General features: G+C 39.9%; 1 protein-coding gene and 1 long non-coding RNA gene across 5 annotated transcripts in view; one reads left to right on the forward strand and one right to left on the reverse strand.

Moving 5' to 3' along the window:
• The window catches only part of Tusc3 (tumor suppressor candidate 3), a 149,172-nt gene that overhangs the window by 62,797 nt on the left and 60,836 nt on the right, over nucleotides 1–25,539 (reverse strand). For all 4 annotated transcript variants that reach the window (XM_008771294.3, NM_001004212.1, XM_039094389.2 and 1 more), the window contains exons 3-5: nucleotides 20,395–20,512; nucleotides 16,162–16,302; nucleotides 6,948–7,088 (exon numbers count right to left, since the gene is read on the reverse strand). In XM_008771294.3, coding sequence (XP_008769516.1) covers nucleotides 6,948–7,088; nucleotides 16,162–16,302; nucleotides 20,395–20,512 — 400 coding nt within the window. The remainder of the gene's footprint in view (nucleotides 1–6,947; nucleotides 7,089–16,161; nucleotides 16,303–20,394; nucleotides 20,513–25,539) is intronic.
• On the forward strand, nucleotides 16,301–24,272 carry LOC134482387 (uncharacterized). Its single transcript, XR_010058403.1, has 3 exons — nucleotides 16,301–18,994; nucleotides 19,280–19,370; nucleotides 23,903–24,272. It is a non-coding gene; the product is annotated as an uncharacterized LOC134482387 (long non-coding RNA).

Raw genomic sequence — 25,539 nt, forward strand, 5'->3', positions numbered from 1 at the left:
GTCTGTGTTAATCAGGATACGGGCTGATAACTTCCTGGAATCCTTCCTCTGGCTTTGGGAGTTCTATTGGTCTTATAATTTTTGTTTGAGATTTGCTTGTTTCTTTTAATTTGTAAAACGGAAAAAAAAAAGTAGCATTGGTTTTCACCATGTTTGGTAGATTCCAGAGAATCTTTTAATTCTTGGTTTTGTCTTGCTTTTTACTTTTCTTTTGGTGTCATGGGGGAGCAAGTTCTAGATCAGTAGCATCAATCTACTTTCTCATTACTGGTGTATTCAGATTTTCTACTTCTTCCCAGTTTAGCTCTGATAGTTTTTATGTGTCCAGAAACATAGACATTTCCACTAGGCCATCGAACTACAATGGGCAGTTGTTTCCAGTGGTTATTTATAATCCTTTCTACTCAGGTCCAGACCAGGATGCATGCTCCTTAGTGTGCATTTTCTCCCTTGTTATTTTCTCAGAAACACTGTTGTAATGATCTGTGTGGTATCTGCCACCTATCTTTTATGTCTTGCTGAAATCTGATAACTCTAGCTTTACTCCATCCTTTTTCTTGTCTTTACAGTAGGCTCAAGGTTGCTCATCTGAAAGCCCTGGCTTTCTCAGGACCTGCTGCAGGCTCGCTCTTGAAAGCGCTCTGCTGTGCTGTACAGCCTTGGCTATGTACTGACTGACTTCTGAAGCCAGAATACAAAGATATTGTCCCCCCTTCCATTCTCTCCAATCTTTTAGGCTATCACTTTTCATTTCTACGTCTCCTTTTGAATTTCATTGATCACTAATTATTTAGAAGTATTTTAATAGATTTCCATATATTTACAAATTTTCTATTGTCCTGTTGCTGACTGCTGGTTTTATACTAATGTGGTCAGAAACCATTTTATATGATTTCAGTATTATTAAATTTGTTTAGACTTAATTTTGTACCTAACTTACAATCTATCTGAGACAATGTTTTCTGTGTGTCTGAAAATAACCCATATTGTGCTACTACTGTGAACCAGTTCCTGTTTGTCTCTTAGATTTTTCTGTTCTATGGTGCTCTTCACATCGGCTGTTTCCTTAACAGTCTTTAGTCTGGTTGACTTCCCCACTGTGAAAGCAGGGAGCGGAAATCCCCCAGAGATGGCTGTCTATTCCTTCCTTTATTTCCACTAATATTTCTTTTGTATACTTGGATCCTCCAATGCCGTGTACATAGGTTATACCATACTATTGAATTGATTCCTTTTTATTATATAATAGGCATCTTTCTTTTGGATTTTATACTATGAGTATAGTCGCTCTCTCTCTCTCTCATTTGATTACTGCTTACAAATAGAACCTTTGAAGTCTAACTTTCAATGTACATGCATCATTAATGCCAAAGGCATAGACTGTTCATCTGCATTTAATCATTATGTAATAATAATAATCCCAATTACTTTCTTTGCATCGTAAATTCCATTTGTGTTCCAGCCATCTTAGTTTTTTCTGCTTAGTATTTGAAAACTTTGGCTCCAAGAAAACCCTATGTGTCCATCTTTCAAGATTGACATAGGCAATTAGGAGACTCACAGCAGAGTAGAAGGGTAGGGTGCCTTTCCCACGCAATGATTGGTGTGTAGTTAGTCTACCAAAATTTTCTAGAGGGAGATCTAATCAAGAACTCAAGGACTCCCATGCTAAGCCATGCATGCCTGTATGATTAGCAGAATCACTGGTCAATTCAAGGTCCTCAGATGAGGCATTTCTCAGTACCATGGAAACACTGTCAGAAGACCTTGCTGAGCTGGCTCAGCCTTCTTCCTCGTGGCACTCACAGGGTCAGTGAGACTAAAAGCCGCTGCGCAGGGCTCTGTTACCTGCCTTCACTGATTGAGACGTAGAAATTTTCCTACCTGGGCAGGATGCAGCTCATGAGGAGTAAAACATATCTTCTAGACATTCTTGGGAGTGCTTCTGAAATTATGAAATTACTCCGAGGTCTCATGGGCACATGAAACTGGTCACAGGGACTCAAACCACACTTCCCCAGCAATGTCAGGAGGCTGTGGGTAGTGTTTGTGAACTGTGCAGATAAAATTTTAGGTCTGTCTTTCCCTCTAGCTCTACATTCCTAGTTAGTTTCATAACAGGTCATATGAAAAACCTTAAAAATAAACTCTAAAAATGGTGGAAAGAATACAAGCTGCTCTCATAGTCCAATAACAGACCAAATACAGTCACTATATCCAATGACCACTGGTCCTTAGAGGGCCCCATTCAAACATGCACCTAAAACTTCAATGGAGGAAAATGTAAAACTCTTGAGGAAAGGCCCAAGAAAACTTAACAATGTGATATTCTCTTTAAAACACAAGATGTAATACTGGCCAGCTCAGTAAGAGATGCTCTATGGGATCAGCAGCTACAGACTTCACCTTCAGAACATCCTAACTCAGAACTTCCCAGACAGCAACAGCGAAGGCTGGCAAAGTTCCACCTCTGGATCATTTGGAAGACACTTAGGTTTGGCTTCATGATGTACTTGTAGTGGGTCAGGTAGAGTTCAAGGATTCCTGCTTCATATATGGCCTGCAAAAATGTAGCATAAGACACTGGCCAATGTCCTGTACAAAAAGTCTGCTATGCTCCAAACAGCACTGGTATGAATGAGGAAGGCAGCTGAGTAAATGGCCTGCCTCAAAGTGCTAGATCCTTTCCTACAGAAACAGACTCTAATAGGAACTCTGGATCCTGGCCTCAGTCTACAAGCTGCCTGTAGCTCTTCACTGATTTATGGACATTCCTTCTGAAGGGAAATGAAGAAATAGGTAGGGAGGGAGGAGGGGGATGGAGGAGGTGTGGGGACAGAGAGAGAGAGGGAAAACTCTGGTCAGGATGTAATTAATGAGAGAATAATTTAATGAACTAAAATAAAGAAGATCTCTTGTCAGAGCTAAAGCCAGCTAGCTACTTGCAGTGCCCCTGCTGCTCTGTCAATTTGGGACTGCAGGGCTGGGACACAAGGGAAGAGAAGCACAGGAAGGAGAAAGCAGCTTTGAAAGCAAGCTGAGCAGTCTGAAGACTCCCCTTAACCTTAGCTTTTCTGATCCTTCCATTACCCTTCCATTATCGCTGATCTTCTCATCTGCGCTAATCCAACTGCATAAATAAAAACTTAGCAATGTTCTGCTAACTACAAATCGTTTTGAATGTCAGTACTCCTTTATGCTCAGTCTAGGTCTCTTCAGCTTTTACACTAGTGTCGCGCTGAAAGCATGTATCTCATCTTAAGTAAAAGCAGATGGTTTACTGCTAAACACAAGACTTGTTTTCTTATAACCTAGTAGCTTTATATGTAAATAAGTGCCCCTTGCCATATGCTTTTCAAATATTTTCATTTGGTCTATGTATTATAAATTACTTTCAGGGCATCTTTTAAAGATTAGAATGTTTGAACTTTAATAAAGAATAATTCATCCTTTTCATTTACATATTCATTATGCTTCTGCTACAACAGTTTTCTGTCATCTTCTAGAAGTGGCATTTAAGCTCTTGTACACAGATCCATAAGCCACTGAGTACACTTAACAGACTTGACTTTGCTTGGCTGACTCACTATTTGCACTTGGGTATTTCCCAGCGTTACCTGGGCAAGCCTGTACTTCTCATGCTTATTAGTTAGCACCTGCGTTCAAAAGTGTGTCTGTGTGCAGACCGTGTCAGTCTGCAGCATTCTTTTTTTTTTTTTTTATTTATTTTTTTTTTTTTATTAACTTGAGTATTTGTTATATACATTTCAAGTGTTATTCCCTTTCCCGGTTTCCGGGCAAAATCCCCCTCCCCCCTCCCCTTCCTTATGGGTGTTCCCCTCCCAACCCTCCCCCCATTGCCGCCCTCCCCCCATAGTCTAGTTCACTGAGGGTTCAGTCTTAGCAGGACCCAGGGCTTCCCCTTCCACTGGTGCTCTTACTAGGATATTCATTGCTACCTATGGGGTCAGAGTCCAGGGTCAGTCCATATATAGTCTTTAGGTAGTGGCTTAGTCCCTGGAAGCTCTGGTTGCTTGACATTGTTGTACTTTTGGGGTCTCGAGCCCCTTCAAGCTCTTCCAGTTCTTTCTCTGATTCCTTCAACGGGGGACCTATTCTCAGTTCAGTGGTTTGCTGCTGGCATTCGCCTCTGTATTTGCTGTATTCTGGCTGTGTCTCTCAGGAGCGATCTACATCCGGCTCCTGTCGGTCTGCACTTCTTTGCTTCATCTATCTTGTCCAATTGGGTGGCTGTATATGTATGGGCCACCTGTGGGGCAGGCTCTGAATGGGTGTTCCTTCAGTCTCTGTTTTAATCTTTGCCTCTCCCTTCCCTGCCAAGGGTATTCTTTTTCCTCATTTAAAGAAGGAGTGAAGCATTCACATTTTGATCATCCGTCTTGAGTTTCGTTTGTTCTAGGGATCTAGGGTAATTCAAGCATTTGGGCTAATAGCCACTTATCAATGAGTGCATACCATGTATGTCTTTCTGTGATTGGGTTAGCTCACTCAGGATGATATTTTCCAGTCTGCAGCATTCTTTTCCAATGATCTAGGTATCAAGCCAAAGGCTAATTCAACACTAATCTAATTACAATAGCTTTATAGTAGTCAAAAATTAGGTAATATAAGGCCTTTGATTTCCTTTTTTAGAAAAACTACCTCAATATTCCAAAGCCTTAGCTTTTCTATCTGAACTTTATAACCAGCTTCTGGGTTTCTTCTAAAAGAGCCACCCAGGAATACACCTGTCATATAAATATGAAAGAAATGTGACACATAATACTAAAGCTTGTGCCTGAATACATACACTTCTCCATGTACTGAGTCTCTTTCAATGTACATGGACAGTACAGCACTCAGTGCCTTAGAAGTGTTCTTCCTGTGTCAGTATCCAGGCCTGCGTTATTAGATCCAATCTGGCAATCGCTGCTTCCTCATCAGCTAAGCTTGTCTGCAGGGAATACAGTAAATACACTGACATGGCTGAACTTCAGTCTCTCGTCATCTGTCAGTCAGATGACTTTCTTCCTCTAGTGTTTGCATGTCTGCTTCTGCATAATGACATACTTAGGTTCCACTTTAACTCTTGACGTGGATTTCTACCTAGATCCCTGGGGTTTTTCTTTTTTCAGCTGTTCCTCTGAATATTACAACATATTTTAAAAACTAATCCTCATGAATGTGTGATACTGAACCACGTACGACACAGTGTGAAGAGGAAGTCAGCCTCTCTACGCTATTACTATGATCTGCAGATGTACATATATGCAATGGGCCAGACAATTCATTAGTCCAGTGTCACCAATTTTCCTTTCCCATCACATAGTTTACATTAGCTGAGATATTAAAAATTAATAATCATTCCTGTATTAGGAAATATTTTTTTATTTTCTAGTAATAGTTTAAGCCTACTTCTGTAACAGACTTTTGTGCCTCTACTTACAAGGTATATTAAGGGGGTAGTTTTGTTTTTCTAAAGACTTGTTTATTTATGCATTTATGTATATGAGTGATTTGTGCATATACATCTACACACCACAAGAGGGCATCGGATCCCACTGGACAAGAGCTACAGGCAGTTGTGAATTACAGGCAGTTGTGAATTACAGGCAGTTGTGAGTTACAGGCAGTTGTGAGTTAAAGATGGTTGTGAGTTACAGGCAGTTGTGAGTTAAAGATGGTTGTGAGTTACAGGCAGTTGTGAGTTACAGATGGTTGGGAGCTACCACATAGGTACTGGGAATTGAACTTAAGACCTCTGGAGAGCAGCAGTGCTCCTTAACCACGGAGCCACCTCCTCATCACTGTAATCTATATTCTAACACAAATATTTTGATCCATTCAGATAATAAATAGTAATCGCTCCATTTTGGAAGGCATTTTATGTTCCATTTCACTTTCACTAATTCTTAATCTTTCTCACTCTTTTGAGGGACACGGTGTCAGAGTATATGGAGGTCTGAGGACAACTTGTCTTTCAGGGAACACAATGTCAGAGTATGTAGAGGTCTGAGGACAACTTGGACTTGGCATTCTCATTCTACAGTGCAGGTTCTGAAGACTGAATTCAGGTGGACTGTCTCAGCAGAAAGAGGCTTTACTCACTGCACGTACTTTGCTGGCCCCTTTAATTAAAAATTAATTAAAAATTAGTTTTAAAAAAACACGTGATTTTCACCGTCAACAAAAACCCAGCTCTTGTAAAACAAGAGCATGTTCTCTGCATTGGTCTGAATGTCATTCAAGCCCACCTTGCAAAGCCACTTTCCAACGTCAGTTTAATCTCATGGCACACATCTGTCTGCACTGCCTGCTGTACTTCCCATTCTGCCTCGGCCATGATTCAACAGTTTGCTACTGTTCTCTCTGAACAATCATGTGTCCTTTCACTGGCCATAAAAATTTCAGAGTTCCATTCACGTCAGGCTACCTGGCCTGTGGATTCCTACAGCCCTCCCTGCTGGTCTCTACAGCAGCAGGTACAACTCAGCCCTGTATGCGTGTGATAAGCAGCTTGCACCCCACAACTGGTTCATTACAGAAAGTTCTATGTCTCATTTACACATAACAAGTATGACAGGAACACGGTGGATATAATAAGGGAGAAACAAAGTGAATGAGCATATACCAACATCTCTCCAGGTCACAAATTAGTCCCAACTGCTAATTCTTATTAATTCATTACCATATGTATAGATACAGTCAAGATACATTTCTTTAATATTTGGAATGTTCCATATACTATAGTCATTCAATTTTAATAGGGAAAAATAGAAGAAATCATACATGTAGCATAAACTGAATGGTAAGTTTAATCTATTTTACTTATAAAACTAACATGACATCTCATTTTGGTGATTTTCACTGATGTAATAATCTGGCACATTCCGTTATTACATCCAACTACACAAGGAAGGGAGGTGGCAGGATATGTGATAACATACCAGAGATACCATGGCCCAACCAGTCTTGTTATAGATGAACTCCAAGTTGTTCCTCCTTAAATAAAGCAAGCCACCAACCAGCGACACTAAGAGGGCCAAAGCAATGGTGCCTGAGTAGTTGGGTGGCCGGAAAACTCGAATCTGAAAGAGACACAATGTAATTAAAAGAGTTAAAAATAAGTATTAATACTTTTCTTTTAATCATAATCTAGTCATTACTATGTTTAATTAATTAATTTATAATTTTCCCTGAGAACTATATACAATGCACTCATATCTACTCCCAGCTGCTTCCTTAAATGCCTGCCAGATCGCCCCCCACTTCCTGCCCTCTATGTGCTGTTCCAGTCATGCTACAGCTTTCCCAACTTTAACACAAAGGCTTCAGGGAACTGACAGCCTACTCTTCACATCTGCCTCTGACCCTATGTTTCCTGAGCTCTTAGTGGATGAAAATACATGCTTTGAACATCCTGGCTGAACAGAAAGATACTCTTCCTTTGTTCAAATACTCAAGTCTATGCAGTGCTGCACATGAAACTCAGTCCAAAGCTGTTCTGGATCACACAACTAAGCACCTTGCTAGCTAGCACACAGTAAAGTAAGACAGGGCACTTGTGAATTCTGTAAATTAGAGACTGTAAGGGTTCTGTTTAATAAAGCTATTCAAACATACCCCGGAAGTCTAACTTACCCACTTAAGCATGTGTATGGCAATTCCAGCAGTCACCCTAGTCGGCTTCTCACCTGGAATTGCACACACACTGCAGCACACATGCAGACATGTTCATAGACATGTTTTCAGCTGTCTATGCTCTCATTACTCTTTCAGAGAATACACAGAAGCTCCATTTTAATTGTAGAGTAGAATAGTGAGGCTGTTTTCACAGTGCCAGTACCAGTATACATCCTCCAGGGGTCAGGAATATTCCAATTATTCTACTTCTCTGAAAACACCCATTTTCAACATACTGGTTTTAGATATCCTACTGGGTATTAACTATTCTCTCATTTTGGTTTGGGCTTATGTTTGCCTGCAATGTAATGATAACATTTTTTTCTTTGTAGTTACTGGCCATATGTATATTTTATTTAAAGAAATGTTTATCATATTAGCTTTTAATTGAGATTTGGTATTTTATAGAGTTTATGAGACACAGATATACCTAGATGTGTGTGTAGGTCTTCAGAAAACATGATGTGCACATACTTCCTGGGCTGTCAACTCACACCCATATTAATGTCCTCTAACCTACAGAAGCCATTATTTACAAAGAAGTACAACTGGAACAAACTCCTGATTTCTAAATTCAGATCTGTGGTCTGGTAACATTTTCTATGGAAACGAACAAGGATTCTCTGAAGAAATGGTTAACTGAATGTTAGGTTAAGCACAGAGCAAAAAGAAGAGCCAGGAATTAATGTACCAGAAAATAAGACTATACTTTGAAAATAATTATGGAGCCAGGTCTTGGGGACCAAGAGCCTGGGGGAAAAAAAGGGGAGGTGGTACCCATATAGTCAAATCCCAGGCAATTTTAGCACTCAGCTAATTAACCATAACAATAAATTAAAAGCAGGCATGACAGGAGGATTGTTGGGGGAGGGAGATGCTTGTAACAGGTTCTAAAGGCAAGAGATACTCCATGCCTACCCTCTCTACAAATCAAAATAAACAAACAAAATCAACCAAACAAAAATACATTAGAAGAAAGAGAGAGGAAAGAATGGAACGTGTGTGTGTGTGTGTGTGTGTGTGTGTGTGTGTGTGTGTGTGTGTGTGTATGTCTGTATGTGAGAGCCTAATGAGGCTCTTGCAACAGGATGGTATCAGGGCCACTGGACCTGGAGTTGACTGCCTGACATGGGTACTAAACAGTGAATTCTAAGTCCAGACAAGAGCCTGCTATAACCACCATTGGAGATTCCATTCAACAACTGATGGAAACAGATGCAGAGACCCACAGCCAAACATTAGGTGGAATTCAGGGGACTCTTCAGAAGAGGGTGAAGTGTAGAGGGCCGCTTTAACATTCGCCACCACAAGATGGCGCTGGCTTCCACTGCGCCCCACATGGAAGGCCAGGATAGCTTCCGCCATTACAAGATGGAACTGGCCTCCGCCGCGTCAGCCGACTTCCTTTCAGGAAGTTAACTGTGTGCTCATGTGCAAGAGTGCCTTCGTGCCAGGTCTTTGCCCACTCCGGGACGTGCCTAATGAGATCATGGGTAAGCGACCAATCAGGTGTGGATGCGCCGTGCTAGGGTGTTTATAAGCCGCGCCATGCGGGCGCACGGGGCTCTCTTTAAGATTTAATATAAAGTTTGGCTGCCGCAAGGATTCGTATGTCCCCACGTGTTTTCTTGCTGGCGAGGTCGCGCATGGGACATTTGGTGCCGAGAACCCGGGATAAAAAACGCCACACCATCCCCAGGCGCCGAGAGGGAGTCCTCCGTCAGCGGAGAGAATCCAAAAGCGGCAGGAATTGAGGTAAACTCCGAGAGACATGATAGGAAAGCATGTCAGAAACGGAGCGTAGTGAAAGGTTGCAACGAAAAAATGATACTGATCCATCTCAAGCACCAGGCCCCTCTGCGGTCAGAGGTGATAGTATGGGGAAAGGACGCCCCGGGAACAGTGGCCACCTCGGATACTGAGGGAGGGACCCCTGCAAAAAAGGGGGCCCCCTGCTAAGATTAAAATTAAATAAACAGGGAAAGGAGGAGAAAACCCCGAAAAAAAGCCTTTATCCGGTAAAGGAGTTAGAGGTCTTGGGGCTTGATAGTTCAGAAACAGACGAGGAGCTTGGCTCCTCTGAGGAAGAGGATTTAGAAGATGAGGCAGCTCGCTATGAAGAAGAAAGATATGGGCCTAGGTGGAGAGCCACTGTGAAGAAACCGAAAGTTATGGATCCTTCGTGGACAAGGCTGGTAATTTTATTTTTTTTCTTTGTGTGGGAAGCCGTTACAGCAGTTAGGACAGGTCAGAGGGTCCTTACAGAGCAACAAGAAAGTATGTCGGAGGGAGAAAAGGTCTCTAAAGAAAAAACGAAAAGAAAAGGAGATAAAAGGAACACAGTATTTTGGGAGAAAAATTTTGTCTTTGTGCTGGTAAAAGGTGTGATCAGGCTCTATAAGATTTGCAGAGTCACACTGATTAGGCTTGATAGAGGCAGACCGCCTGAAAATTTATTCAGGAGAATCAAACAAAAGGACATCTCAATGCCCATGCACAGCTTGATGGAGTTAATGTAATTGGGTTGTGAGTGGAAATACTCAGGACTGTGTTTCACTTCCATACCATTGGCGAATGTCAGTCGTGCTGCTCAGATAATATATCTCAGTATCTTACAGGAATTGGGTTTCAACACGTTGATGGACTAGTCCAGGAATTGAGACAATCCATCGTCCATATCGACTCCACTCGAGTGGATAGTCACCGTGAACACCATCTGGTTTTTTCCCCGCTTTGTCTATTGTCTGTCCCTGGTGCACCAGGATGTCCCCATGTCTGTCAGTTTATGTCTGTGGTTTTTGTTTCTCGTTATTTAAATGTTTTATGTTTCACGTTCAAAAGAAAAAATGGTAAAAGCTTTATCTGCTGGTCGTTCACACCTTGACTTGGTTTTAACTCGTTTCAAAAAGGAACAAATGAATAAAAAAGTTTCAATCAGGCCTTTAGAGCCCTACACCTGCAGCCAGGAGTTTAGGTTAGCTGGAGAAGCTGCCCAGAGGCGAAGCGTCTGCACGAGCTGATCTTAAAGGCGCCAGCAGCTTCTCAGCTTCTTTGGTACAAGAGCTGAGAGCTGTTTTTCTTAGAGAAATCCCTGACTTATTATTTGACTCAACAGGTGACAAGGTGCTTCTCTTAAAATCATAGCTAAAAAGGTAAAAATGGTGTTTGGTCTAAATATTAAAGATATGTGTAGCCACTTCAATTTGTTTCTGATTGGTTTTAAATGTGTAAATATGCTCTACTTGCCTTGGTTATGGACTATTGGCTTTCAAGTTATTGGATATGGTTAAAAAGGTATAACATTGGTAACAAAAAGTTGGCTTAAAACTATAATTTGGATAAAGTCATTCTAGATAACATGTGACATGGGCCAACCTAGGGAAACAGGTCTAAATTGAGATAATATTTTTTTATGGAATTCTTATTCTAGAAACCTAGAATTTCTAAAAGAATTCAGGGCAATGTCTCTTTGTTGAGGTATTGGAGACCGCGTCATCGTGCGTTCATATGTAGGAATTGGCAGTCAAACTTTGTACTAGTTTGTTGGAGGTCGAGTTTTGCTTTCCAAAGTTGTGGTTTGCCCTGAAGTTACTGTATTTTGATGCTAATTCCACTGCCCCAAGAACAGCTGCCTAATGACATACTCAGAACTCAGGTGACTTTCCAAAGTTGTGGCTGTGCTCTGGTGTTACAAAGAGAACTTAAAGATTGTGATTAAGGATTGCCAGTGTTACATTGACTAACTCAAACTTATTTTTAATTAAGAAAAAATCAGACAGGTAGAGATTGTTACAAGATTTACGAAGGATTGATGAGGTTTTGGAACTTGTGAGAACATTAGAGCCAGTTTACTTACTCCAACTGCCATTTCAAGATAGATTTAGAGGATTGATTTTGAGTTTTCATTTCGTGAGCCTGCTTATAATTTTAGAGAGCCCACAGAGTGATATCATAAAGAATGGCTAATAGCCTTATGTAATTTTGTCGCTTCTTCAATGTAAGAAGTTAGAACTTTAAATCTTTCAGTGTATATAGAAATTTTTACTACAAACCTTTGCTCTCAAAATGAGCTTTAATATTTGGGGAGTAGCTGTTACACTACTCCAGAAAAGAATATTTGAAACTAATTTCAAGCTTCTAAGGATATGTTAATTGGTTAAGTACCTCACCTTACCAGAGGACTTAGGTCTTTGTTATACACATTGGAGATAAAGCTTCAGCTGTATTAATACAGAGTTGTGGACTAGAGTCATGGAAGTATTTTAAAAAGAAACCTGATAAAACATATCTTATTCCAAACAACAGTTAATTGGTTATTACAAAATACTGATATTTGACCTATTACATATACAAATTTTTATGCTTTATTAGAGACAGGTTTTCTACTTAAAATCAATGAGTGATTTCAGTGTGAATGACAACTCACTGTCCTTTCAGTGCTCTGGCTCAGACAACTAATTTAAACCTTAGGCTCATACCTAACTTTGAAAATGGTAATAGAGTTGATATGAGAAAAAGAAGACTTCATTTGCTTACTTTAAATTCTCAGCCCCGCCCTGCCAGCTCAGGGATCTCTAGTAAGACTGAAATTGGACAATATTTACAGGATTTGACATTTCTAATTAATGCTTATGTTTAGGTAAATAAAGTTTGTTGAGGTGCTAGAGAAATGGCTTAGTGGTTAATAGCACTAAGTACTGTTCCTTTATAGGACATTTAAGAACTCAAACTGGATTGCCTGGGCTCTTTAGCAAGGGAGGACAATGATACCAGATTGATTATAGGCCTTACATAAGAACAATTAGTCAAAAAAATCTCATTCTTTATATATCCGAAACAATAATGCTGGAGACAATAATTTGGTATACAAGTCAATTTATAAATACAAGTGCTCAGTGTCCTCAATTTAATCCTCGAGGACTTACCTTAATAAATAATATCTTTACTATATCTTAATAAATAAAAAGGGGGAGTTATCCCTGTATGCTAAATAATGCTCCTTTTATTTCAATTTTAAAATTTGGATGCCGAAGTTTATGGCACCCTACAACTAGGCATACTTCTGCCTAGGTGAAATAGAGAGATCCACATATTGACATGATCCTGTCCAGATATTTTATATAGGGAAAAGGGAATGTTTGTGTTTTTTCTACAGGATGCTACAAGAGTGTGCCAGCTGCCTGAGTGGTTGCTAAGACTTGCTGATCCTGGTTACATGAAGATTCAGCTCTCGTGGTTCAGGTCCCTGGAGTCATTCCTCTGCCCTGAGAGGAAGATAGAAGATTCCCCCTCACCTTTTGTCATCACAGAGATTTTGCCGTTGCTGCAGTCAGTGTTACTGCTGCGTGTGTCCCGTCCTACTGTGGCCCGCTCTCTGACCCTCTGTGCACTGCTGCTTGATGGAGAAGACTGGACTCCAGCCATTGCTGGCTCCCTCATTTCCCTGGTGACTCTTGCTGCCTTAACTGGTCATTTTACAGACTGTAGCTTCACAGGAATGCCACCTGCGTAAAGCTGCTGTGGACTGGGGAACTTTGTCCTGGTTATACAGATCTCAAACATGTTTCCCTTGCCTGCTGGTTGTTCCAGAGAAAAATGACTGATCCTGAACTGTCCTGGAAAAGACCTTGACACTTTCGCTGCTATTGTAGCAGCCATTACTGCTGCAGACATTGTGTCTGCAGTGTCTGGAGTTATCCTCCCCCAATCTATTGTTAGACAAGCACAGTGGGTGAACTTTCTGGAATAGTTGCTAACAATGGGAAATTCTAAATTCTATTATAGGAGCGGCTTGACTACGGCCCTTGGTGGTAACAATAACAGTTGAGGTGAACCAGATGAGGTGCCCACTACTTATCGGGAGTGGCTCTGTTTGGTGCAGCCCTATGCTGTGGATTAGTGTTCATGCTATGGTTGGTTTGCAAACTCAGATCTCAACAGAAACGTGACAAGGCCGTTATCACTCAAGCACTTGTGGCCATTGTACATGGGGCCTCCCCTGGAATTTGGTTATCTATGCTCAGGAATTAGTCAGTATCTGAGTTCTCTGCTCTTGCACCCCATGGATCTGTGGATCCATTGCACTGGGATGAGAGAGCCTCTCTCTTGGTATCCGAGTTCTCTGCTCTTGCACCCCCTGGATCTGTGGATCCATTGCACTGGGATGAGAGAGACTCAATTATCCTTTGATCAGCCCTTCCACATTGCTGAGGTTTCCTCATTGCACGTGATAGGGTGATCATGATTTGTTATAAAATAAATGATTTGTTATAATATATAAATAAATAGGGGGAGATGTAGAGGGCCACTTTAACATTCGCCACCACAAGATGGCGCTGGCCTCCGCCGCGCCAGCTGACTTCCTTTCAGGAAGTTAACTGTGCGCATGTGCAAGAGTGTCTTTGTGCCAGGTCTTTGCCCACTCCGGGGCGTGCCTTATGAGATCATGGGTAAGCGACCAATCAGGTGTGGATGTGCCGCGCTAGGGTGTATATAAGCCGCGCCATGCTGGCGCGCGGGGCTCTCCTTAAGATTTAATATAAAGTTTGGCTGCCGCAAGGATTCGTATGTCCCCGCGTGTTTTCTTGCTGGCGAGGTCGCACGTGGGACAGTGAAGAAAGATTGTTGGAGCCAGAAGGGTCACAGGACACGACAAGAAAACCCAACAAATCAACAAATCTCCTAGGGACTCACTAAAACCACACAATCAGGGAGCCTGCATGGAGCTCATCTAGGCGCTCTGTATAATGTTATTGTTGCACAGCTCCGTCTTCTTGTGGGGTTCCTACAGAAGGAGCAGGAGCTGACTCTGAGGCTTTTGCCTGTTTCCAAGACCTTTGTCCACCTACTGGGTTCCCTCGTCCAACCTTAATATGAGGGGTGCGCCTCGTCTTACTGCAACTTGATAGGCCATGTTTGGTTGCTATCCATGGAAGGCCTTTCACTTCAGGAGGGAAACAGAGGGAGTGGATGGTGGGGCGGAGGGAGGAACTGGAAGGACAGGAGGAAGGGGAAACTGTGGTTAAGATGTCATATATGAGAACAAAGTAAAAAGAAATGAATTATAGTTCTCTGTGAGAACAGTAGGGGCTATTATCCTCTAAACCTCCTCTCTGATATAAGCCTTAGTACTTTTTGTAATGAATTAATTACCTTGACTGATGTTAACTAACATTGAACTTGTTAAAGTGAGTTTTGTTGGGTAATAATCCTTGATGTGTCCCACCAACTAGGTCATACATTGTTGGTACTTTATATAGTGAAATATTTTTAAATGAACAAATTTAGGAAACAATTTTCATCAAAGTATCACTAAAACCAGTGATACCGGTGATTAAATCATGTGGTGACAGGGTATTATTACCATGAGACAACAACCTTGTTTCAGCAAAATGTGTTTGTATCTTTTAGTAAAAATTCAGTGTTTATGAATAACTTTTAAAATAACTGCATATAGCTATGTATTTTGTAACTATATGTAGTTATATAAGCTTACATGTCTTATAACTTTATAAGCAATGTTTATAGCTCATAAAAATATGTAAATGATTTATAAAAAATACCCATAAGTCCTCCACAAACAAATTAGTACTTATCATAATTTTGGTTAATTTAATTCAGAATAAATGACCTCTCAATCGGTTCACACATTGCTTTCAAACAAAAGCCCAGATCAGAGTGTCCACATCACTTTTCTCACTAACAGTATACTTGTTAAAGTATGAGTTTGCTCACTGCGAAAGTCTTTTTAGTCATTTGATTCATCTCCAACTTTTCCCATTAAAATCAGTATTGCTAATCAGGGCTAGGATTCTGAATCATACTTCAGGTCAATTCCTAGAAGAGGCACTGTTTAGTTAAATGAAGACAGACAGACACAGGACACACTGTGTAAATACTCAGACAAGTGCCAGTCCCCACAGGAACACATAGCAGCAGGTAGTTCCCCCAGCTCTTAATCTTCCCTATGTATATAAGACACATGCTTTAAAAAAAAGTCTTGCTTCTTGGTTAGAATTTCCTTGATCATCAATAATATTGAATCATTTTCATTATATTTTCCATTCCATACATTATACTTAATATATATTTTAGTGTTTGTTTAGAATATCAATTGATTATCATGTAACAATGCATTTGAACTGACTAAAATTCAAGTTCCAGTTACAGCTGCTCAGTCTAGTTTCCTGGGGCTGGAAAAGCAGCTGACTGGTAGAATACTCAGAGTACTCCAGTCCTGGGTTTAATCCTCAGCATAGCAGAAGACAAAGTCTTCTGTATGCAAGGAAAAAGAATAAAGTCCACAGGTAAACTGTAAAAATCAAACACCCTGCCACTTTATTCCAGCAGCTGAGCAAACCAAACCAATTAACCTAGACATAGGTAAATGTATGTATAACACACACACACACACACACACACACACACACACACACACACACACACACACAGTATTTAATGTAGTGAGTAAGAGCATACATGAACATCCGTCCTGTCGGCAATCCATTTTGCTAGCTGTTCAGCTGCAAATCCAATTCGTTGAAGGTCAAAGGTATCAGCTCTCTTGGGTCTGCCTTTTGAAGGAAAATGCATGAATGTGGGAGCAGAGTTCATGTTGAGCTGCAAAGCAAATGATAAGATGCTAATTATAACAGCACCCCCAACATTCGATATTATTCATCAAACATTTTATACATTTTCGTGTGGATTTCCAAAAGAAAGCATTTATTAGGAAAAGCTGCATAGCTTTCTGAAGCTTAATTTCTATTTTTATTCATCCTGATGGACTATTAAGTGAACAGAATAGCTGAGTTTGCTTAAGCTGCCCGAACTGTCACATTTAACACACTATTCACATCCGCCATTCAGTATTTTGAGTAGTTTTTCCTTCCTTGTCTTCCTAGACATTTATGATTAAGATGATGCAAAGTGCCTAGAAGTACAAAACAGAAATAATGGGATCTGTCAGCCTGGGGACTGCTCTGCTTCTTCAGCAGTCACTGGAACTGGGCAAGTGGGTGCACATAAGGACTGATTTCAAACACATTACCTGCAAATCCAATTTCCTATTCAAAATTTAAAGACTATACTCTTTAGTTGATGGTCGATTCGCAATGGAAACAAATATTCTTGTTCTAAACTACTTGAATATACCAAAATTAAGATGAATCCTCGATGCAGTCATGTTCTGTTCAAATTCTTAATTTAATTGTTTAAAAATGGCTAAGCACAGAAAACTTTTCTATAAAAAATATCTATTCAGAAAATATACTAAAAAAACCACTGCCATAGTCTAACATTTATTAAATACTTAATAGGACAATCTGACATAGAAACTAACTACAATATAAATAAATTAAATAGCTGCCATCTGGGGATTACACTAAAAAGTCCATAAAATAAAAGGCCAAGAGAGTCACTTAGTGAGTCAAAATCAAGTGCCATGTCAAGTGGTGGCTGGCAGCAGGCGAGGCCGAAGAGGATCATGTTCACAGTCAAGGCAAAGCAGGGCCTGGCCCAGGAACAAATGATGGCTGTGGCTGCTGGACTCAGAAAACAGCCCAAGGGAACTGTAGCTCTTCAATCAGCTCAGCACGAGGAAATCTGAATTCTCAAAAGCAGTATGTCTCCATCAACTGTTCCTCGTGTGAACTACTGCAAACGCTATCAAACACTATCAAACGCTTGGTACTCATCGCCACATTAGCTTAAGTACTCCTGGTAAAAAGGAATGGTAGGTCTCACTTTGCTCTGCTTTCTGTTTATCCCCACCACTCCGAAAGCCATCATGCTGAATCTGAGCTGCCACTGTTATAGTGGAACCTCCATGAGGTGATTATGCCATGAGAGCTCTTCCTTGAGCTCTACCCCCAAGGCAAGGATGTACAGTTATATAAATAGGCGGTTTCTCCTCATTCCTCCCTGCTCTGCCTCCCACGGCTGTACAAGAGAGCACTCTTCACATGCAGACATATTAGCATCTGGCTGCTCCGTAACTGCAAGCCAGGGCGGCCATTGTACTTCCCTAAAAGATAGCCAGAGGTCACCTTATTGCTGTTTCTTTTCTTGCTTTTCATTTGTTTAGCCTAATTTTTTCTTCTTTCCATACAATTTAGATTTAGCCAAATTCTGCAAAAATAATGTAGTGTGAGGATGACAAATGTATACTAATATTATTAATTTATATATGATAGCAATTATTTCATAAACATATCAGGGATACAACTAAATTTCTTGACACATTAACATTTTGTTCTAGTAATCATGTTATTCTTCCTGTCTGCATACAGAGATAGAACACAGTATGATCATGAAAACTTCAAGTTGCTCAGCTATGAAGAGGTAAAGTTAGACTGTGACACTGGACCTTCTGACATCCATCCCACCATTTCCATTACAGCATAATGCTCCAGAACTTTCCTCCTTTCAAAAATGACTCCTTAGTAACTGTTTTATGAATAATCTTAGTAGAAATTTTGAAAAGCTCATTATAAACACACACACACACACATACACACATACACACACACACACACACACACACACACACACACACACACAGAGAGAGCATATGCATGTAACATACAGGAATCTTCTCTGAACTGAAATAATACCTCCTGGAGAACAAAGAGGCTTGTGAGACCTGGGCAGTAAAGCACCCTAAAAACCTGGAAAGCTAAAACTTAAAGGCTTCCCAAAGGCCTCCAGACGGTTATAAAAGCAGAATCAAGTGCTGGCAGAAAACGCTGTGGCAATAGAGCTGTTTGGAGGACACTGTCCAACCTGTCAAGCTGCCTGCAAGTCATGCAAAGAGCTGGACATTTGCAGTTGTCAGGCCTGGTCACTTATGCACATTGTAGCCTGAGGTCACCTGTGCTTCTGTAAACTAATCCTTACCCATACCCTGTAAGTAACCCAGCAAGCACGCTGACTCCCAAGCTAGATTGTTGTAGAATCATTTGGATCAGGCATCAGTTCCCTATCTGAAGTAGGGGGTAGAAGTTTGTTTTCACCTTCCCCCAAAAAGGCTCATACAATAGATTGAGACAAAGTATGTTTGTGTGCTAGCATTGTTATCTTATTCCGCATCCTGATACATTATCTCTCTAAACAAGTGATAATCATGGCAGCAATCCCATCTCTGACAGGTTCCCTGAGAGGCAGCCCTAATGAATATGTATGAGGTACCCAGCAAGCACGGCTGGTAACAGAAGCAGCCATGGTGCCTGCCACAACTAAGAAAGTGCTCCAAGGGATGACTGGCATCCTCACGCCCAAAGCCAAGTTTCTGTCTCTTGAGAAGACTGTGCATGTGAGTACATTACACATTTACAAATGCTGCTGTACAAAGTACAACTTAAAGGAAGTTCATTTTCTGATATTTCTAGACATGAAAGTCTAAGATCAAGGTGAATGACAGGGCTGGGTTTCTGGGGAAGCTTTTCCTAGCTGGCATGAGACAGTCTTATTCCTGTATTTCCCACTGCCTGTCTCTTAGCACATGTCTTCCTGTTATTTCTTCCTCATAGGAGGAAGAAAGTGATTCATGACTTATCCTTGGAGCCTCTTTAATGCTCTGTGTCTCATCTGGTCACAGGTGATTTATAGTTTCAACACTGGCATCTGTGGTAGAGATCAAGGCCATACCAGAGAGAAAATCCTTCTGATAAATATGGAATACTTTACAGGTATAATGCTATGTGTGGAAGAGGTAAGTATGGCTAAGTGGGAGAGCGTGTGTGTTATAGAAGCATGAGGTCCTCAGCTCAGACCACAGGCACCCACATGCGATGCCACACAGCTGGAGATCCAGCACTGAGGCTGGAGTACAGAAACGTTGATTCCATGAGCCAGTTGGCCAGCTAGCCACACCAAATTTCCAATATCCAGGATCAGAGGAAAAACCCTATCTCAAAAAGAAACACAAAACATGATCAGGAAGTCTCAGAGGAAGGAGCTCCCTATGCAACCCAGGCAACCTGAGTTTAATGGCCCACTCAAAAAAGGCATGAAAAGTTGAAAACAGAGCTGCCTCCACAAAGTAGTCCTCTGACACCTACATGGAAGTCATGGCATGTATATTAACACATACATCAGGGGCTGGAGAGATGGCTCAGTGGTTAAGAGCACTCACTGCTCTTCCAGAGGTCCTGAGTTCAAATCCCAGCAACCACATGGTGGCTCACAACCATCTGTAATGAGATCTGATGCCCTCTTCTGGTATCTCTGAAGAGAGTTACAGTGTACTTATATATAATAAATAAATCTTAAAAAAAAATACATCATGCACACATGTTCACACAATAATGCATACATATGCATACATACCCACATTTACACATGTACACACACATACATCATACACATTAATTTAAAAATTAAATAAGTTGCACTTAATACTATATGAAATGCCTTAAGCCTGTGTGAAACACTACCTAATCAAGATGTAATATCAAGTTAAGATTAATGCATGTGTTTGCCCACTTTGTGCTAGAAAGCACATTTCCTTTAATAGAAATGAAAGGATTTTTTTTACTATAATAAAAAGACAACGGGTAAATAATGATGAGATTAGCAAAGTCCCCAAATTCTAACCCTATTTTAACCACAACATACTATACTTACTATACTCAGTGAGCTGTATTTTATCACACAATCAAATTTTATCAAAAAAACTCAGTTATGCATTTCAAAGTAACATAGAGTTTTTACCTGCTGAAAAACATCTGTCCCTTCATCATAGTCCACCATTCCAAAAAACAGTTTGTTGCAAAAAGCAGATGAATAACGCCAGGAATTAGCCAGGATTTGATATTCTTCGTTAGCCTGCCTGGAACAGATAAAGGAATAGAACAAAAACATTTTAGTTTGCAATGAGAAGAGCCATTGCCACAACAGGCAACTCTGTGGCAGTCTTAACCAATTACTGTCCAGACCCTCCTCTCATGAGGACTCTGATGAATGCAAACTACAATGCTGTATATAAAGAAGATCAAACTACAAGTGAGTGGTCATACACAGTGTAACTACAATACAACCACACTCATAGGCACAGTGAATTCCTTGTGTTTTTTATCAATCTACCCACAGCATACAGATTTAAGTGTTTACAGTATAGATTATAAATGTTTCTAAATATGGCAACATAGGATCAAAGAGGGACCGATTATGTCAAAGCAGACAAATTGGTGTGCTTACTAATTTTTGTATCATAAATCAGATAATCCAGAAACATCTATATTTAAGGCATAAAAAATACAATGATTTTTACCTATATTGTTAAGTGTTCATTAAATGGAACTTAAAATAATAAATATTATAATATGTAATATTGTAATATGAGCTAATTCATTACCTTTCAGAGCAAGAAGCTTAAGATCAATTTACTATGTGAATATTATTAATAGGTAGACATACAGGACCATCACATCCTAAAAAGTATATAAGGGAGCAATCAAAACAGGCTCTGGCACCTGTCTGTAAATAGCAGATGCAGGATCAATGATGGTAACAAGGTTTATTATTCAATTATTTTGTTTAAAAACCATTGTTATAAAAATCAAACAGAGGAAAATATACAACCATTAACAACTTGTATTCTTGTGATAATGACATCTTATAAAATGAGAATGCACAATATAAAATATAATAAGTGGGAATAAAATCATGTTTTTGATTTCCCGATATTTGTTGGAACATAACAGCTTATGGTAAAATTTCCAAAAGCAACTACGTCATATTTCCTTAGCTTATGTTACAAGTTGGTCCAGGTATATCAGAGTCTATCAAATATACATATATGTATAATTAATTCAATCCACAAATCTATGACTTGCAAAACAATGTACAAATGACAAATGCAAAATCACTAACTTCAAAAAGCTTTCCTTAAAGAGATCTTATGCAAACACAAACTATCAGGTAAATTCAAGTTCTCTGAAGCCTTTTAAAAGTCTGTTAAAAACCAATGAATTAAAGGTGAGCTCCCTCTGCTTTGACATTGTTTTTCCCCTGTCATTTCACTTGTCTAGTTTCCTAGTAATCACTGTAATTCCATTACAAAATCCTATGCACAAGATCCTCCGCACCAGAGCCATGCACATGCCAAGTTTGTTCTATTTCACGAAAATGCCACAGCCACTCCTACAACGTACATTAATTATTTTGTTTAGAATGCCCATTCTTTCTTCAAAAGTCAGTACAAAACCTACCACTTCTGTTGCACCACACCCCGAGTCTACATTTGTAGTACTTTCTGGTGCCAATGACTATGACAGAAACCCTTGACTAAAGTGCAGAAGATTTACTGGCTGTGCATTAGCTGTTCTATTCGGGAGTATGGACTGTCCACTGACTAGAACCTGGAAGTTTCATTAAGGTTTGCTGTTAGATGATGAATAATACACTTTCCTACCTCATCAGTACATCATAAATACTTTTTAAGATGCATTTTTCCACATTAGAGACTCTCAATTCTGGTATGTGACTAAATGACAACTTAGATTTATTTCATGAGATTTAGGGTCTTTGGGGGAATAACATTGAAGATACTATATTTTTTCTCATTTATACTGGTTTCAATGAAATAATAACTTGGTTCACTTTATTACTATAATGCATAACTACATCATACAATGGGGCTAAAGGACAATGTGATAACAGCAGAGACACCGTGACCAGTCTTGTTACAGATCAACTCCAAGCTGTACTATCTTCAATAGAACAAACCATCAACAAGAGGCCCTAACTGGGCTAAAGCATTCTATGCTACTTGGCAAATGAATACTATTTATGACTCAAACATTATAATGAACAAATCATTGAGAGACACGCTAATGTCAGTTTTATAGGCAAATGTGGACTTGAGAACACAAAGAGATTTATACTTGGTATTTTAAGTAGATGTTGCAGTAACATACGACTAATACTGTCTACCTGAGGAGGCCTTGGGAAGAAACAGACATGCATGCAATGACAGCACATAAATATGAAGTCTTAGCTGTGCCTTACACTTGCATGCATAAGATGGGAGAAAGTGGACTGGAACTGTGGGTGGCTAGAAAGATGCAGGAAGAAGAGGCCCAACTAAATGACTCCATTTATGAGCAAATCAAACAGGGAAAGACAGGAAGACAACAGAAACAACATACACAAGTTAGTCTCAAATGTCCCTATGTTCAAGAGAATCTAGGCTTCATATTAGACAAAGAAAATGGCTAAGGGATAAATAGGACTGTGTTCATTCTATAAACAGCAACCGGCTCCAGGGGTTTTAAAAGGAAGCACATTTTGCAAAACAGCATTTGCACTGTGTCTGACAACCACGTGACAGGGAGAGTGAGATTGTGAGAAATGTCTGGAGCCATTGGAAATGGTCGAGTCGGGAAAACATAGGTTACTAATATATAATCATGTGACCTATTTTGAATACACACTTCTTTGGATTCTAGAAAGCCAGAGCATCCAACTAATATTTCTGTTCAACCTCAGATGGTTAGTTTTGGTTGTAGACTTCATACAAAGTAGAATTACCCGGGAAGACGCTGTCAGTAAGGAATGAAGTAAGAAGTGTGTCTGTAGACATGCCTGTGAGGGGTTTTCCGAACTGGGCTAATGAAGATAGGTAGACTCCCCCTCGATGTGAGCAGCACCATTTCCTGGACTGGGCTGGGGACGATGAAAAGGGAAGTGTCCTAATCACTGTTCTACTGCAGTGAAGAGACTCCATGACCAAGCAAGGTATAGAAAGCATTTAAGTGGAGGTTTGTTTAGTTTCAAAGGGTTAACCCATGATCATCATGGCAGGAAGCAAACAAGCATGGCTGTAGCTGAGAACTTAATGTTCAGATTCATAAGCAACAGGAATGGGGGTGGGGGTGAGAAGGGGAGGGAGAGAAACTGGGCATAGCAGCATGGGGTTTTGAAGGCTCACAGTCCACTTCTAGTGACACACCTCCTCCAAGCCATACTTCCTACTCCTTCCCATACACTTCCTGTATAAGGACTCAGTATGCAAGCATAGGAGCCTATGGGAACCACTGACATTCAAACCACAACAGAGTGAGTTCAGCATGGCATGCAGGCCATTAGGTGCTTTCTGCTTTTGACTTTTATACAAAGTAACAAGCTGCTTCAAGATCATGTACCTTGTGATCCCCACAACTGTGGAGAATAGCCTCAAACTGTAAACTGAACCCTTTCTGGCTTACTTTGTCATCAGGGTATTTATCACAGCAAGAGGAAAAACATACTAAGACAAAGCCTTGGAAATATTTCTACTTTGAATAAAGGATTCGATGAAAGTCAAAGCAAATTACAATTGGTGAGTTCAAATACAAAACTTTGAGCAAAGTTCATATTGGCAAAACAAAGAGATGCTTTCTCTTCTTTGGGTGTCCTGGGCAACAATAGGGCCAATGAACAAATCTATCAGAAAGAAAGAAAGAAAGAAAGAAAGAAAAGAAAGAAAGAAAGAAAGAAAGAAAGAAAGAAAGAAAGAAAGAAAGAAGAGAGAGAAAGAAAGAAAAGAAAGAGAGAGAGAGAAAGAAAGAAAGAAGAAAGAAAGAGAGAGAGAAAGAAAGAAAGAAAGAAAGAAAGAAAGAAAGAAAGAAGAAAGAAAGAAAGAGAAATAAAGAAAGAAAGAAAGGAAAGAGAGAGAAAGAAAGAAAGAAAGAGAAAGAAAGAAAGAGAGAGAGAAAGAAAGAAAGAAAGGAAAGAGAGAGAAAGAAAGAAAGAAAGAGAAAGAAAGAAAGAAGGAAGAGAGGGAGGGAGGGAGGGAGAAGAAAAGAAAGAAATCAAGTGGACCTAGCATGTCTGTTGGCTTGCACTAAGCACACACGAATAGTGTTACTGGTCATTAGCACACTTGAGGCCTTGCTACCATTCAAAATTCAAAGCAAAACCCACAAACACCAGGAGCACACAAATAAATAACTACACTGTTAAAAGCACCTTCTCTCTGTGGTGGGGGGACCCATCCCACACACAGGACTGGAAGAAACATATGAACTGTTCTAATATGTACATATGGAGCCTGAAGAGGGCACCCAAGCTGCATGAGAAGGAGCTAGTAGTGTTAAGAAATAACCACGGGGCACTGTCCTGTTAAATCTCTTGTATTAAATTTTCTCCATTTTTTTATTAGAGAACAAGAAAAAAAATCATTTAATTCAAATGCTATAATTTTTTACATTATACACTTTCTTAAAGGTTATGTAGAACTAAAAAGGATTATTAACTCATCTATAATTCTATATATTTAATATATTTCCCAAGATGAATGTAATTTTTATCTTTATAGCATTTTAAGGAACATTTTAAAAAGTAGTCTTCTTTATAACATTAGATTCATATTAAGAGTATGCCTTTATAGTTATGCATTTATGATGAATTACATATACATAAACATATATTACCTAGTTATTTCAAAGTATGTCTTCATAGAACCTCAAATAATTTCAACAGTGATTTGCACAGATTTGAAGCTAACTTGCCTACTGAAGATTCTGGTATTATCGTTGAGAGAATAAGGAAACACTAAATGAAATTTTAGAAAGCTTGTAACTTAGTTGTGCTAAGCTGGCTGAGGTGTTACGCTGCGTCTCACTAAAACTACTACAGCCATGTTCAAGGGCATGTTTCCTCTCTGCACACTGACTATGCATTACTTTGAGCCTGAGGACAAGAAGAGTAAGATGATGATAGGAACATGTAAAGAGGTTGTTCTCCTCAAGGCGGCCAGAAGCAGAGTCCAGAAAGTGGAAGAGGCAAGTCAGCACATATTTTGAAGGCCAAACTCTTAGTGACATATTTTCTCCAATTAGGTTTACAATACTGCAATCCCACCAAGTACCTATA

This window comes from Rattus norvegicus, chromosome 16, assembly GCF_036323735.1.
Source record: "Rattus norvegicus strain BN/NHsdMcwi chromosome 16, GRCr8, whole genome shotgun sequence".
NCBI lineage: Eukaryota > Metazoa > Chordata > Mammalia > Rodentia > Muridae > Rattus > Rattus norvegicus.